The sequence below is a fragment of the Schistocerca serialis genome, chromosome 3 (genome assembly GCF_023864345.2).
Source record: "Schistocerca serialis cubense isolate TAMUIC-IGC-003099 chromosome 3, iqSchSeri2.2, whole genome shotgun sequence".
In the NCBI taxonomy this organism is placed as follows: Eukaryota; Metazoa; Arthropoda; class Insecta; order Orthoptera; family Acrididae; genus Schistocerca; species Schistocerca serialis.
The window spans coordinates 894,929,721-894,947,617 of NC_064640.1; the positions used below are offsets into that span (position 1 = coordinate 894,929,721).

Here is a 17,897-nt window from a genome sequence, read left to right on the forward strand (position 1 = left end):
AGATTAAGGAAAGGCAAACCTATGTCCCTAGTATTTGTAGACTTAGAGAAAGCTTTTGACAGTGTTGACTGGAATACTCTCTTTCAAATTCTGAAGGTGGCAGGGGTAAGATACAGAGAGCAAAAGGCTATTTACAATTTGTACAGAAACCAGATGGCAGTTATAAGAGTCGAGGGACATGAAAGGGAAGTAGTGGTTGGGAAGGGAGTGAGACAGGGTTTTAGCCTCTCTCCGATGTTATTCAGTCTGTATATTGAACAAGCAGTAAAGTAAACAAAAGAAAAATTCAGAGTAGGTATTAAAATCCATGGAGAAGAAATAAAAACTTTGAGGTCGCCTATGACATTGTAATTCTGTCAGAGACAGCAAAGGACTTGGAAGAGCAGTTCAATGGAATGGACAGTGTCTTGAAAGGAGGATATAAGATGAACATCAACAAAAGCAAAACGAGGATAACGGAATGTAGTCGAATTAAGTCGGATGATGCCGAGGGAATTAGATTAGGAAATGAGACACTAAAGTAGTAAAGGAGTTTTGCTATTAGGGGAGCAAAATAACTGATGATGGTAGAGAGGATATAAAATGTAGACTGGCAATGGCGAGGGAAGCTTTTCTGAAGAAGAGAAATTTGTTAACATCGAGGTTAGATTTAAGTGTCAGGAAGTTGTTTCTGAAAGTATTTGTATGGAGTGTAGCCATGTATGGAAGTGAAACATGGATGATAAATAGTTTGGACAAGAAGAGAATAGAAGCTTTCGAAATGTGGTGCTACAGAAGATTGCTGAAGATTAGTTGGGTAGATCACATAACTAATGAAGAGGTATTGAATAGAATTGGGGAGAAGAGAAATTTGTACCACAACTTGACTAGAAGAAGGGATCGGTTGGTAGGACATGTTCTGAGGCATAAGGGATCACAAATTTAGCATTGGAGGGCAGCGTGGAGAGTAAAAATCGTAGAGGGAGACCAAGAGATGAATACACTAAGCAGATGCAGAAGGATGTAGGTTGCAGTAGGTACTGGGAGATGAAGAAGCTTGCACAGGATAGAGTAGCATGGAGAGCTGCATCAAACCAGTCTCAGGACTGAAGACCACAATAACAGCAGCAGCAGCAACAACAACAACAACAACAACATGAAGTTCAAAATATGTGGGCTCCAAACCAATCATAAATCAGATATCATACCCATAACGCAAAAATGAAATTTTACACAAAACTGATAGTATCCAATCATCACATAAAGAGTGCAAGTGGAAAACAACTGGAGCCTTGTAAATTAGGAGACGAGGTACTGGCGGAAGTAAAGCTGTGAGGATGGGGCGTGAGTCGTGCTTGGGTAGCTCAGTTGGTAGAGCACTTGCCCGCGAAAGGCAAAGGTCCGGAGTTAGAGTCTCGGTCCAGCACACAACATCCATATCTTATCACAGAAAATTGAGGTTGGAGGCTTACCCACTTAAGAGCATGGTAAGCATCAATACATGACAGATCTTAGGGCAGAGTACAATACTGGTGCAGGCACAAGTGTTTTGGAGCACACTGTTCCGTACACCTTGGTGAACATGGGGCTTCACAGTAGTTGACCCCTCTGTATTCTCATGTTCACCCAACAACATCGTGAGTTATAACTGCAGTGGGCATGGGATCATAGTGTGGAACCATGAATCAATGGGAGTGTGTTATCTAATTGGATGTATAACATTTCTTGTTACACCAGATTGATGGTCATGTGCAGTTACTGCACCATCCAGGCAGGTGAAGGGATGCTCAAAACACACACTCCACTGCGGATGCAGGCTGGTGGGGGCCATATTATTCTATGGTGGACATTCACCTGAACTCCTGTGGGACCTAACTTGATAATCGAAGGCACTTTTACAGCTGTGTACCACTTGAACATTATTGCGGATGACATGCATTGCTTAATGCTTTACGTCCTCCGTAGTGGTGATGGTATCTTCCAGTGGTATAATTGTGTATCCCACAATGCCAGAATTGTGCTACAATGGTTTGAGGTGCATGGTAATGAACTCATGTTGGTATCTTGGCCACCACATTCACTTGATGTGAACTCATTGTGTCACATCTAGGAAGCTATCTGGCCCTAGCTCAGAACTCATAAATGCCTGGCCCATAATTTATTGGAAGTGCGTGACGTGTGTAGACATCTGTACCCCACAAACTTCAGAAACCTACTGTGAGCTTGTCAAATCCATGCCATGCAGATTCACTGCTATATTGTGTTGCACAGGTGGACCAACACTGCTGAACAGGGGCTCAGAGTGTTACACCAGGCTGGCTGTTAGTTGGCACTTCTTTAATTTTTTATAATTTTCCTTTTTCTATCTCCCCTCTATTTTGATTCCATTCAATGTAAAAATGTGGTGTGTGGAAGTTGGGTTTTTGAGATAAGGGTAAGGGTAAAGGGTGTTCAGAATCGAAAAATCCATATAAATAAAACCATTGACTTCCCAAAATATTACTTCTGCATGACAGGTTCATTCATTACCCAATGTAACCAATTTGTTTACCTCAGCCTTTTTAGCTGAATGTGTTCTCATATCACACATCACATTGGCTGATTGATGTGATGGGTCAGTGACCCCAAGGCTAGAAAGATGAAAGAGTGAACTGGGCTGTTCACTATTATAACCCAAGGTAGACCAGCCCGGTGGTCTTTCATGTTTGAGGGAAGTTAGTCATCATAGAGGGACAATTTTCTCACCTTTGGATTGATTATGGGAGAACATATATTTACTCAGGTACAACTTCTTTCAAATAACTTGAAGGAAATTGTCATCTATCAAACACACATTAAAGATTTTCTTTTACATTTTGTGGATGTTTATATTAACTGTGCATGAAAGTACCATGCTGGCTGTATGAGAAGTGATGATTGGGAAAAACACAAATTCTGACAACATGGGCTGAGAAAGTTCTACTGAAATTAGAAGCTTTGTATAAATAAAAATGTCCTGAAAGATCATCAAACATTCATAAACTAAAAGAAACACATGTTGTTCAAAATCTTGATGACATTTTGACACAGCACATGCTAATATGATTAAGACAAACAGTTTTCTATCAAGCAAAGGTAGCTAGGGATCATGCATGGAATCGATCACCAGCTACAGAGAAACAGGGAAGAGACAAAAGTGAAGCAAATATGAAATTCAACTACTCAGTTTATGACTGTATATCATAAATTTACTTGAAAATGAAATAAAAGAGACATTTTCTACTCCTTCTTTGCTGATGTTGTTGTTGTGGTTTTCAATCCAGAGACTGGTTTGATGCATCTCTCCAGGCTACTCTATCATTTGCAAGCTTCTCCATCTCGAAGTACCTACTGCAACCTACATCCTTCTGAATCTGCTTAGTGTATTCATCGCTTGATCTTCCTCTACGATTTTCACCCTCCACGCTGCCCTCCAATACTAAATTGGTGATCTCTTGATGTCTCAGAACATGCCCTACCAACCGATCCCTTCTTCTAGTCAAGTTGTGCCACAAATTCCTCTACTCCTCAATTCTATTCAGTACCTCCTCGTTAGTTGCATGATCTACCCATCTAATCTTCAGCATTTTTTGTAGCACCACATTTCAAAAACTTCTTGTCTCTTCTTGTCTAAATTATTTATCGTTCATATTTCACTTCCAGTACAAATACATTCAGAAAAGACTTCCTGACACTTAAATGTATACTCGATGTTAACAAATTTCTCTTCTTCTGAAATGCTTTCCTCACCATTGCCAGTCTACATTATATATTCTCTCTACTTTGACCATGATTAGTTATTTTGCTCCCCAAATAGCAAAACTCATCTACTAGTTTAAGTGTCTCATTTCCTAATCTAATTCCCTCATCATCACCTGATTTAATTAGACTACATTCCATTATCCTCGTTTTGCTTTTGTTTATGTTAGATAACTTTACTCAAATTTTGGTTGTTTACCTTGCTATTATTAAGACATTTCTTATCAGTTTTTCTCAGACCAACTTGCTGAATTGTTGGCATTGAGTTCAAGTAGTGTTGAATCAAAGTTACTCGAGCTCTAGGAAGCAACAGGAACAGTGAGTGATAACTCCATCACCACGAGTAAAAAAGATTATGTCCAGCATTAATGGCTTCCAAGCTTGCAGCTGCCTTTGACGAATGTAGGCTCAGTGACAAGGAAGCAGTTCACATTCTGATAGCTACAATCGAGACACTAAATCAAAATATCTGTATTTTACAGTCAACAAGTTACAGGGGAACAACAGGGTGACAGTCAAAAAATTTCAAAATTCTTTTTACTATGAAATTCAAATGGGTATACATTGAAGAGTTATTCCCCAATATATTGTGCGTGAACTCCAAAAAGTAATGATTCTGTGAGCATTGGAAGCTGAGCGTGCACGGCACGCCTTGGCGTTAGAAAACTGGTTCCACACTGACACTTCCTATTGATACCAATTTGAGTAAACCTGATTTGCTGGAATGTTGTTTGGGCAGTTTCATTCAAATTTTGAAAGAAATTTTCAATAGTCTCATTTGGAGATAGGCTCCAAAAATAGCATCCAGTCAAAGCGAAATTGTCAACATTGCTTCAAATTTGGCCATATACCTATTCAGTGTAGGCCATACTGCATTAATGCACATGGTAGATGCCCTTCAAATCCAAATCAGCGATTAAATGTGCTTATTCTGTGAAGATAGAGATGTCAACGGTGATACACTCAGCGGCGGAAAGGTCAATTAGCAAAAAGTGGCCATCCACTAACTGGGGCAATAGTTGTTATGGACCAGGCATCGATGATATCCTGTAAGTTTCAAGCTTTTTCCTTTTTTTATATACAATAAATACTTGTTTAACTTAAAATGTGTTTTTCTCAAAACCATGTTTTACGGTATAGTTGTTGTCACCCATGCTACAATTTTCATCCAATTTTAATGATTTTTGTTTTCCCTTGAATAAAATTGAATTATCTTCAGTTCATCATGGATGTTTTTTTTATGTTGATATTTAATATTTTTTTGGCCCAAAAAAGAGGGTCTGAAAAATGGCCTTTTTTCCAAATGTGTACAATTTCACCAAATCCCTATGTTGATCTAAAATCACATCTGTAAGGATCAGGATGATATGTAACCACAAGCGGGGTTACAGTAACAACCACTGATCTACCTCTTTCAGAACTGCTTCGGGAAAATACCAATAAAAACTTCAGTGTTGCTTTATTCATTGCAGCAAATCTTATTTGTGTACTACATTCCAGTATGGAGGAAAAAATCATGAACTTGAGCAATATTTTTGTCTGTTACCCTGTCGTACCCCATTTAAAATCCCAAGTCCGTAGAGAAATTCCATATGATAAAGGCTACAGAAATCAAGAACCAAGCCGGCCACTACAATCCATTGGGAGGATCAGTTACTATCAGAAACATTAACAAGTAAAGATATAGTAGAAAAACATTTTGTGATTTCAGATTGTGGTACTGAACAACTTCTTGACATGCCTGCATTTTCTTAGGTTGATATGTCTCGATTGCTCAGTTCTATTAGATATACTTTCAGAGAACAACAACACGCAGTGGATTATAGTGATTTTTTAAGAGTTATCTGCAACTTTTCTTTGCTGAGCATCATATTGTAGAGTAAGTACCCATTCTCCAGGGACTACCCTCATGCAAGGTAGATGGAAAAAGCCATTTATTACTTCATAATGTTTATTTTGCATGATAAATTTGAATTAGTGCCACAAAAAGGGATTACAATTTGGTGGTACATGTATGTTTTCTTTCCTTGTGTATCTCGAAGCTTGATTTTCTTGCCCCTTCTGCAACCAAAACACAATGTGTATTTCATTTATGGTACCTGCCTTCTGAACCTTTTGCCTTTACAATCCTTGTTCCAAATTTGTCTTCTGATTCAAAATTGAAAATGGTGAATGCATTGAATCATGAGGTGCAAACTTCAGACGAAAATATTAAAAGGGTTCAAGTAGTAATCAGTCAAAACCCAGAAATCATCAATAGTGGGATCAGACAATTTATTTATAATAAAACAAGACTGTTCTTAGTGACTAGTAAGCGGTACAGGGTACTGTCCACCACACACTGTATGGTGACTTGCTGAGTAGATGTAGTAACCATAGATTCTAAACTAGCTGTACCACAATGACCACACTCTCTTTTCACGAGTGACAGTATTATTCTGTAAGTAACACTGATTTTCACTGTAGGTATGTCGTAGTGCGACGGAAATTTTTTCCCAGATTTGTCTCAAGTGACGAATTCCTTGACACTGATTTTCCTCACTAGGATGAAAATAAAATTTTCATCGATCCTCTGTACCCATGCGCCAAGCTCATGGAGGACTGCAGTAAATTATATACAAAAAATGAGAATTAGGAGCAGTATGTACTTCAGATTTCTACCCCAGTATTTCAATTAGATTCCTAGACATAAAAATGAGACATTATCCAAGAATAAAAATTTGTAAAACAAAATTCAATTTTCTCATAATACTTACCACACAATCATTGTATGTTTTATATTGTGAATTGTTTAAGTTAATAAACTAAATTTAATAATCAAGTTGATAGTAATTGGTTAATCAGCTACATCAGCGTAATATTTTATGCGACACAAAGTAAATGAAATTTTTTTGCAGTTATTCCCATCCGCACCTGCTTGCCTCCCAACATGCAAATGTAGAGCCTTGGAACCCGGCCTTCCAGTTTGCTACAGATCCCAAATTGCACACAACTCATTTTTTTCGTACAACAAAACAAAACCAGAAGGGTTAGGATAAGGACAGAATCAAACATGAAGAATAAGAGTCACCCTAGTGTTTTCATTTATGCCAGTTATCAGTACTGCAGGTGATAGTTCTTACAAATAATTTTTTCTCGTTTTGTACCTAAATTAATTATCTGTTCAATGTAATGTAAGTGGCTGAATAAACAATTAGAGAAAGCCAAAATAATACTGTATTTTGTAGACTGAAGACACACTTCAATTTTTAAGCAATTTTTTTTTAAAATAAGATTTTTATCATTTTATTACTAGACTGTGAAGCCCAACTAAAAATAAGTTATTTCATAAAACTGAACTGTATTTTAAAATTGTTGTAAATCTTCATCTGAACTTTCTTATTCATTTTCTTCCTCTTTGTGATCCTTGTTGCCCTCCTCGTATATGAGATGGTCTTCACTGCCATCAAGAGCGTTACTTATGCCGCACTTATTGAAAGATTTAACAATAATGTCTTCTATCACTCTAGACCACGACAGTGGTAGGCGTTTTAAAGCTCCCTTTGGTGTGAATTCATGTCGGGTTTTGTCCGGCATCCATTTGTTCCATTCCTCTCTTACATACACTTTAAACGGTTTTTTTTATTGAGGCATTAAGAGGTTGCTATTGTGAAGTAAGTCTTCTCAGAATAACAGCAAGCTCTGTGCTTCCCTGTCTCAGTTTCTCTTTCACAGAATTTTTAAAATGACTACTAAACTGATCTAGCACAATAAGAGAACTCTTCTTCAATAAAGTATCTTACCTTCTCTCCTGCACTCTGTTAATACAGAATTTCATACCAGCCTCATTCATCTAACCCTTGTCATGTACATGAACAACTACTCCAAGTGTTATTTCACAATGTTCTGGCATTGTTTTGCATTTGAAAACTACCACTGGATTAAGTTTAGTACCGTCAGCACAAAATGAAAGGACAACAGTGTAGTGCATTTTTTAATGTCCACTTGTTTTTTTTTTTTTAGTTACAGTTTTAGCACCTTTCATGGTAACAGTTCTGTTATTCAGCACATCAAATGTCGGAGCCATATCATCCGTATTTGCTATTTGGCTTAGTTCCACACAGGTTTTCTTTCAGTGTTGAATAATAAAGTGATGGAAAGATAATATTTTCTTTTAATACTCTTTTGGCATTTTCTGAGATATTTTGGTTTGGTTCACATTCTAAGTCCGTGATGCTTCATAAACCTGTAGCACCAACTAACTCCAACCTTAAAGTGTGTTAAGTTCCACTGTAGCGGTAGCTTATGAGCGTGTATTTGAATCATTTTAGTCTTAATTCCAGTGCCGTTTTGATGGTGACCTTGAATCCATTTCAGTACATCATATTCTAGTTTTGGCCATTTTGTATTCAGTCCTCTACTTGCACATTTAGTCTTCCTCTTTTTTTTTTCAGTTCTTCTTTATTAGCTCGCCAATCCCAAATGGTTTTTTCTGATGGTGGAGGCTCAAAATGCCCCTCAGCTGCTCTGTTTCCATATTCTTCAGCATATGCTATTACTTTCAATTTGCAGCCTGCACCATATGAATACCTTTTATTTCTTTTCCATTACGAAACTAGCTACTAACAAAAAATTGTACTGTTACAGATGACATAAATCACTTTTAATTATATTCACTGACACCGTAGACTGCAATGACATATGATAAACTGGACAGTGTTCTGGGTTTGCAGTGGTGGGGCGGGAGGAAGACACTGTTTGCCAGCTTGTGAAGTCCCGCAACTCATGTTCATCACTTTGATGCACTGCTGGTGCCAGTTAAATCAAATGTTGCCAGATAGAGAGAGGTCTCCTGTGGCATTGAATATATGACCATTTTTAAGATGGTTGGGAATTTTAAATAAAACATTGGACATTTTTTATTAATTTTGAGTATAAGACACACCTAAATTATGGAGGCAATTTCTCGAAGAAAAAAGTACATCCTATAGTCCATAAAATTTGGTATTGTTTTCTCCAGTAGAGTGGGAGGTACTGAGCGGAGGAAACTGATTGTCTACTGCCACATAGTTGATCAATATGGGTCAGGGGTGGCAGTAATTTTGGATCAGAGTCCACTTTCTGTAAGCAGAGCTAGGCATAAGGCCACACCTTTTAAAATGTTTGCATGCATTAGTTAACATTGCATTTCAGAAAAAGTATAAATTGCTACATTAAAATTCTGAGTTTCTTGGCAGGCCGAACTAAACCATTAGCGGGCTGCATGCGGCCCACAGGCTGCAATTTGCCCATACCTGATGTAGGTAAAACTTGTGTGTAATGACACCATGACACCATTTGAGGTTGGAAAAAGAGATGTGGTAATGTGTGAGAAATAGTACCTTAACAATTGGAGCATCTGGTTTAGTAATGCGAACACACACAGCAACTAATCTAATAGTAGAGTAAAGTCATCTGTGTCCTTGTTCGAAGATCCTAAAATTCCATTGCTACAGATGCCAAACATACAAACGCAAAAAAGGATACTCAAACAGGGGCATCTGGGAACAATTTTCTTTTTTCACTTCTGCGCTGTCCAGGAGTCTTCATTAGCTTGGTCAGCTGCACATTCTCTGAAAAGTGATAAAACTAGAAAATCTATAAGACGTTGAAAATACTGCTTCAGTTATAAATTTCTTTTATTATCACGGCCGGTTTCAGACTCTCATAAGTACATCCTAAGGTGTTGCAATTGTGCTGTGGCCCCTCGAGCGCCACGGTGGACGTGTACTACGTGTGTTGTGCTACCTATGAGTGCACAGGTAGCACACTGCTTCTAGTACACGTCCACTGTGGCACTCGGGGGCCACAGCACAGTTGCGACACCTGAGGATGGGCTTATGAGAGCCCGAAACCGTTCATGATAATAAAAGAAATTTACAAATGAAGCTGTATTTGCAACCTCTAGTATAATACTCAGTTGTGGATGTTCGTCCAAAAGGATTGTTTGTAGAAAATTTTCAGCTTTTGTTTCAGTCACCTTGTTAGCACACTGTCCAGCCACATTAACATCACCACCTGTCAAAAGCCTGAATAACCACCTTTTCCCGTACAGACTGGTGTGAGATATGCAGGAGGAGAGCCAATGAGGTTCCAGAAGGTACCGACAGGCTGTGCAAACCATACCAGCTCCAGTGCCATGGCCAGCTGTGCTAAGTTTCGTGATTGAGGACCTGTGATGTGAACAGTCCAATTGAGGTGGTCCCATACATTCACGATTGTCTAAATATGGAGAGTTCGGTGGTCAGCGGAGTGCGGTACACTCATTGTGGTGTTCTTTGAACCATGCACTTACACTGCAAGCTGTGTGACACATTGCAATGTCCTGCTGGTAGATGCAATCATGCAGAGAAAAAACAGACTCCATCTAGGGTGAACATGGTCCCCAAGGATGAATTCATACTTGCTTTGGTCCATTGTGCCTTTCAGAATGATGATATCACCCAGGGAATGCCACAAAAACATTCCCCAGACCATAACACTCTCTCGTGATTGCAGAGTGTCTGCTTTCAGACATCGTACATGCCAATGGCCATATCTCCGATAGACCACAAAATGTGATTCATCTGAGAAGGCAATCTGTCGCCACTCAATGGATGTCCAGTTGCAGTATTGGTATGCAAATTCCGACCTTCGTTGCTGATGAACAAGTCAGCATGGGTGCTTGAACCAAGCACCTGTTGTTTAAGCTCATATGCAGCAATGTTCGCTGGACAGTTGTTGAGCAGACACTGTTGGTAGTGCCTTGGTTCATCTGAGTTTCCAGTTGCTCAACAGTTGCATGTCTTATTCATCCATACGCCTCTCTGCATCAGTCGTTCACGACTGTCACTTATGGCCCATGATGCATCACAGTTGCCTGGGCGCTAGTTTTGGATCATGCCATTTTGCTTTGCATGATATATGTTTACCATGTCGACATGCAAACAGTTCACAAAGCTTAGCCATTTTGGAAAGTCTTCCACCCTTGGCCTGGAAGCCAATGATCTTGCCATTTTGGATGTCAGATAAATCGTTCTGTTTCTGCATTATGATAATGACTGCAATGTTTTCTTCATCTCTCAAAACACTTTATATATCCTCCACTGCTAGTGCTGTCACCTTTCATCTTTGAGTAGTCCGCCACGGTAGCTGAGTGGTCAGCGTGACAGACTGTCAATCCTAAGGGCCCGGGTTCGATTCCCGGCTGGGTCGGAGATTTTCTCCGCTCAGGGACTGGGTGTTGTGTTGTCCTAATCATCACCATTTCATCCCCATCGACGCGCAGGTCGCCGAAGTGGCGTCAAATCGAAAGACCTGCACCAGGCGAACGGTCTACCCGATGGGAGGCCATAGCCACACGACATTTCCATTTATCTGTGAGTGGTAATTGCACATTGACACCAAACATACGTGGTTGTCACATTAATGACTCTAACCAGTCTGCTACAAGCAGTTCCTGTAGCGGTACATGTTCGTATGAAAGACTATGTGCTCTTTACATTTCCCACCAAATGAACCTGTCAAAATGTGATACTCTGAGCCATCTCTTAAATGTGATTCTGCATAAATTCTTCCATGGAAACTTCACTAATGTGACTAGACGTTGTATATTACTCTCACCAGTTTTTGAACTTACTTTCTGTGCAGTGCATGTGTGTACAAATTCAATTATGGCACATAATATTTAATGTTTTGAAACGTTTAATTATTAATGTGAAGTTTCTGCAAAAGTGTCGCTCTTTTAAGCTGCAAGTGATGTATATTGTTTGATGTCTTTTTTGATAACAATACTTGTCTGCTTTTCAGTGCTGAGAATGGAGTGTGTTCTTGGAGAGGGCTCAGTTTGATGTGTGTGCTAAGTTATTTCATTTATTTTCTATGGAGAGGAACTATAATAAACTGGTTCACTGGTTCCTCAACCCTCACTCCCTGACCTCTACTCCACTCCTCACTTTAACTACCTACCAGCTCTCCTACACAGCAACTTGCCACCCAGCTTTCTGGCTCTGTACCACTCGCTGCATGTCCTGCCCATCCCAGTGCCACACGTCCCACTGAGGACACGTCACACAGCCCACCTGTCCCCGTGCCATACAACCTACAGATGTCTGGTTGTTCTTCTCCAGTCACTCCCACCTCCACCCCACCATCCCGCTGCCGTGTTGCTACTTGCTGCCATGTCTCGCTCTCAGAAACTTCCCACAGTCTGCCAATTCCACTGTCTACTCTTGCACTATTATTTATAGATCTTTGCTGTCTGTCTTGTAAGTCTCCTATAATTTCTGCTTTGATCTACTTGTTACTGATTATGATGAACTGTTGTTAAATTATGTGCTCATTGCGTCTGAAATGGTTTAATGCTAGCCTGCCAATGCTGAAAATTAAATAATTAAACAGAAACTGTTCATTTCTGGGCCCTGAATGACTGAGGCTACATGTGCAACACCTATTGATATTAACATAAAATATGAGTAAATCAAAAGGTATAAATATACTATAGGCAGTGAAGAAAGTTTGTTAAACTAATTTCTACATAATTGGAAAATAACAAAATAACACGTACTGCTTCCTGAGAGTGAATTTTTTAATATGCACAGGGATACCCAAAGTTTGATAAGAAAGAATATATTTTCAGAAACAAAAAAATTAATTCTACAGAATTATGGCATAGATTTTTGAAAAGAATTAAGTCTTGAGACTGGAACATTGTGTAACACAAAAATTTTGAATATGAATAACTTTTGAAATATTAAGTTCTCAGAAATTAGATGTCAGCTTGAAAGAGGAGATAGAGGGATTTCAAATAAGCTGTTTGTCTAAAAAATGTTTTTTGCATCATTGAATTTTGATGTTCACCTTTTCTGCATGTTTAGTATATTAAATCATGAATATGTCTAAGAATAAAATGTTTTTGTATAAATTGTTTACAGTATTACTGTCACTATTGCTAAAATACGCTGTGACTGTAAAGTACTATTGGAATAAGAATGTGACCATTTTGGTATATTCATTGTGTGAACACTACTAATGAAAGTAGATCAGAAAAGCAAATAGGAAAATTGATACAGACATCAGTAGTGGTATAAGAACAAATACTATTGCTCTGATGCATGATTTGTGCAGCAGTCCCGTTTTGCATGTTGCTTGCAGACCTGTGCTGCAGCCCCTATTTGCCCGTCACCCCCAGACGACTCCCGCAGCTCCCTATTTGCCCGTCACTCGCAGGCCCGTGCCGCAGCCCCCTATTTGTCCGATGCTCCCATTTCTGTGCCACAGCCTCCCTATTTGTCCGATGCTCCCATTTCTGTGCCACAGCCCCCTGTTTTATATTGCCCCTGTGCCGCAGTGCACTTTTGTACCTGTCACATGCAGGCCTGGTTGTCACAGCCCAATTTTTCCTGTGTTTCTCACAGCCCTCATTCCTATGCTGTTGCTCACTAACTGTCCTGCTGCCCACGTTCACTCTGTTGCTGCCCCCCCCCCCCCCTCAAATCCTATCCTGTCCCTCTGCCCTCTGCCATTCCCCCCTCACTTGTCTCTGACCCCTCTGCTCCTGCATTGCCTCTATTGTTTGCCGCCACCCTTCATCTGCCCCTTCGTTGGCCACCGCTCCTTCCCTCTGCTACACCCCTCCCTCTGCAGTTGCCACAACCTCTCCCCCTGCTCCCCCCCCCCCCCCCCCCCACCAATCAGTTGCAGCCATTACTGTGCTCGCATCCGTCTTGTTGGCGGCAACCATCCATCCTTCTGCCCTCTTCACTCCCCCTCTCCACTCCCCCACTCCCTGTCCCCTCACTGACCTGGCCCTGTTGCTCGGTCCCTCTGGACTTGAGCTGTGGGTCACTTTACTCCCATCCCTTGCAGTGCATGTCACTTTACTCCCATCTGTCACAGTGCAGATCACTATACTCCCGTCCCTTGTGGATGTGCACTACAGTTTACCCCCCCCCCCCCCCCCTTTCTTGTTGGCTTGTGCCCAGCTCACTTTCCCTAAATGACTTCCAGAAGTGTGTTGCAGTCCTTCTTTCCCTCATCACTCTGAGATCCACTCCACTCTACTGCCCCAGCTCACCCTGTCTCTCTCAGACCAATGAAACTGCCATGCATCGGCATGTTATTGACTGACCTTTCCCATTGATTTTCCTTCCATGATGTCGCAATCACCAATTCTCCCCTTCCTTTAGTTGTCCATTCTTCCTTTCCTCTGTGTGTGTCGTTGGTTTGCCAGCTATGATACTCTTTCTGTCCCACCTACTCATCGACTTGGTGTTTCCAAACTTTTCACCTTCTCTTCCCTTCCTCACTATTTCAGTTTCTTTTTCTTTTCTTTTTAACTTATTTTCTGTTACAGCTTTCTTTTCCATTTTTGTGGTCTGTATGGTGGACTCTGTTTCATTGTTTCTTATTTCTTGCCATTCTGTTACCTTAGGCCATTTCCTTCAAGAAAATAATACACTGGATAGATCACAGATTTTTCTAATCTTTCATACTAGGCTGTAGTACAACATGCTTCTCAGGCTTATTTGAGAAACTGAGGTTAAAAGTTATATGAGCCTGTTGAATATTGTAAGAGAGCACTGGCTCTTGAGAAGTGCTGTTAGCCCTTTTTGCTAAGGAGCCAGACTGGAAAAGCTGCATTTGCTGTTTCCTAATCACTTCTTTTTATTTCTTTCTTTTTATTTTTCCTAATCTTTGACAAACTATTTATATCAGTGCAAAGAATCATGTATCTTTGGAAAGGAACAATTATACCGCTGATGATCATGGTGGTGCATTTGTGTCGATGTGTAAATCGTGATGAGATGAACATGTATTTATTTTAACTGCATGCACATGTCATATATACAGGCTGTCCCAGGAGGAATGGTTGATAGTCAGGTGTATGACAGAAACGATTACTCAAAGCAAAAACCTGTAGTAAACAGGGGCTCTAAATGCATACCTTAAGAGCTAAGAGCACTTGTTTAGTACTCGTAGAAGAGATGTGTTGTACAGTAGCAAATATTAACAAGTGCTCATAGGTCTTAAGATATGCTTCTTAGAGCCAAATTGAGCTCGTGTTTACAAATGTGTGATCCAGTCTACCACCTATCAAAATTATGGAAAGCAAAGAGCTTGCAGTAGAAGAGATTTGTTTCACAGTATTGAAGGTGATGAAGTGCTCGTATCTCTTAATGTGTACATTTTAGAGCCCATGTTTACTAGACTTTTTTGCTTTGGATAATCATTTGTGTCATATCTATGAGTATTGACCATTTCTCCCTGGGACACCCTGTACAATGTATGGCTTTCAAATAATGTTAAACCTGGTATGACTTTAATTGTGGTAAGCATATAAATTGTTGTAATTAATTTAGTCTACAACCACTAATGTTAGGAACATAATCCTGGCTGTCTGTGTTAACTCTACATAAACATGTAACTTTTGCTGTTTTTTGAGTAAGGTGAAGACTTTATGTCCGAGTGCTTTTGTTTATTTCTATTTGATGACTTATGTGATTTTTAAGTGCGTGTTAATGTGGGGTTAACACAGGTAGCAAGATGATGGGATCTTGACTTCCAAAACCCGTTGCTGATGATTACATTAATGGATGTATGCTATGTTAATTATAATGATTATCCTTACAACTGCTACATACTGTTTCTAAGATACACAATATTAGTAAGCGTATAAATGTATTAACATTCATCACAAATCCCTACTGTATCTCCATCATATCTCGCCAGGCGTGTTCTGCAATGATCATCACCGTTATTGTTGTTATTTTGTTGTGAAACGTGATTCATTGTGACAATACAAGTACGGAGGAGAATAGCACGTAACATGGTTTTAATGGCGTACAGCTATTGCACTGAAACCTCTGCCCATTGATTGGCACTCTCATATGTTATTCAACAAGCTCATGAGACTTTGAGCCTTGATTACTGGAAAACAGTTTATAAGTGTATCATATTAGACCTGCATTTATTATTCCTAAGTATGGACTACATATGTGTAAAAGGTGGCAAAAACTGGTGACCCACGTTGTGTGTGCCTCCCTTGTGAGTTACGCTATTTTCCAAACTGCTCACACCTTATAGGTAACTTCGATTACCACCTAGTCTCTGTTTGAATGTACTGGATTACTTTCACATGTAAGCCCAGTAGCACTAAATATTAAAATTTGGGTAGGTGTGTTTTTTCATTTTTGCTCTGCCACTGCTTTTAATTTGATCTCTTGTAATAATTTTGTTTTAGTTTCATCCTTCTTTAATCTTTCCTATATGGTGTCAATAATACACTACCTATTTTCTTACAAATTCCTAGGATCAGTAGATCTACATGCAGGTCCAACTAGAAGATCAGATAGTCTATTAATGCATGGAGATAGTCAACGCATAAAGAGAGAAAATTTAATGCATGGTAAGTTGTATACCTAAAGTTAGTTGTTGACCTCTAGCTGTTTGAGTGCAAATTGACAAGGCTTATTGCTTTTAAAACTTATAAACTTAATAGGCATATTGGAATTTTTATCACCAGAATTTAACAGTTGTAGTGGTGCATTGCATTAGTTATACCATTTAAAATAAGTTTGTCAATACAAGCAAATTCCTACCTTCCCACTGAAACAACAGGTGGTCACCTAATTTTTGTACCACATTTTATGTGATGATTCATTCAGGAATTATGGTGCTATGCTTTGTGTTCAGAAGTGATGCACTTAGAAGATAAAATCTTCTTGACATTATTCACATCAGTGTTTAGCACGCAGTGAAACCACAGGTTTCTCATGGAAGTATTCAATGATTGTTTTAAGACCGAGAAAGATTCAGTAAGTACACACTGTCGAGCATTCGAAAACCTTTGGTGACCATGTTTACAGCCTTGATATTGCTACCAGATGTCCGACTCCTTATACATCTGCCTCCAAGATTACTATCGGGCGAGATAAATAGAATAGAAAATGGGCAGCCGTAATTTAATCAAACACATTACCAAGGTATGGCCGCTTGAGCTGACCTGTGCCCCTTTTTGGGTCATTTTGCATCAAATCCTACACAATTACTAATTGAGATGAAATCACCGAAGATGTGGTGGCATGATCAGATAATTTACTGGTAGTAATTTCGGCTGACTCCAAGGCAGCTGTAGAGAAGAGGAAAAGTACAGGCCATGGTCAAATACAGAAGTGGTGTGGAGGCAATGAAGTGAAGTGATACTAGCATCTAACTAAACACGGTACCTGTTGCTGGAAAGGTGAACTTTCCACAAATAGGAACCCCATTATACCACCATAAGACAATTCTATTTATGTATGTTTTGCATAGATAACAAATAGTATACTTTATAATGCAGTCTGTGTTATCGGACCAACATACCCAATTACGACTGTACTTGTGGGGGCAGATGCATGACCTAAAATTTTATCAGATTGGCTTGTTGAAAGTCAACAGGGGGCAGTCATGCACTGTGTCTTTCAAGCCAACTCAGCAAACCATTAAACAGTCGAAAGAACATGTTAGTGAAATCAAATTAAATTGTAAATAGGAAAAAACAAAATGCATGGAATGATCGTATAAAATCCCACAGAATAATAATGTACCCTCAATCAAATAGTTTAGAGTTCACTTCCAAGAATATTTATTAAATGATTATTCACACAAGTGTGGCCTTACATAGATTTATAAAATGTGATAAATCAGTTGAACAATAATAAACTAAGCAGTGAAAAATTAGTCATGCAGTGTGAGCAGAGCATTTAAACACAGTGGTATGCACAGATAAAGCTTTAACACTGCAAAATCACACCAACAGTCACTACAAAAACTTAAGTTCATTAATCTTACTCACCATTGTAGCAGAACACACAACAGGTTCATCACACTATTATAAATAATAAATACAGTGAAATATTATAGGTCACAGCTGCCTCAAATTTTTAACGTTGGATTTGTCTGGTCACATGAAAACAATCACTGTAAACCACATAAACATTTCTGTGTCTCTTAGAATGTAAAGTTCAGAACTCGCTGTCACAAAATTATTATAAGTCCTATGAAATTTCAGAGGATTCATCCATGACCTCAGGAAATTTTCTAAGTCCACTGAAAGCTACCTGAAGCCTTATGGTACACAAGCTGCCGTATACTTCTCCAACCTA

At 39.3% G+C, this 17,897-nt stretch overlaps 1 protein-coding gene across 1 annotated transcript in view; it reads left to right on the top strand.

The window, feature by feature from the left end:
• The window catches only part of LOC126471301 (uncharacterized), a 196,945-nt gene that overhangs the window by 56,926 nt on the left and 122,122 nt on the right, over nt 1-17,897 (top strand). Inside the window, exon 6 of the mRNA XM_050099421.1 lies at nt 16,064-16,159. Within this exon, the coding sequence (XP_049955378.1) occupies nt 16,064-16,159 (96 nt within the window). The remainder of the gene's footprint in view (nt 1-16,063; nt 16,160-17,897) is intronic.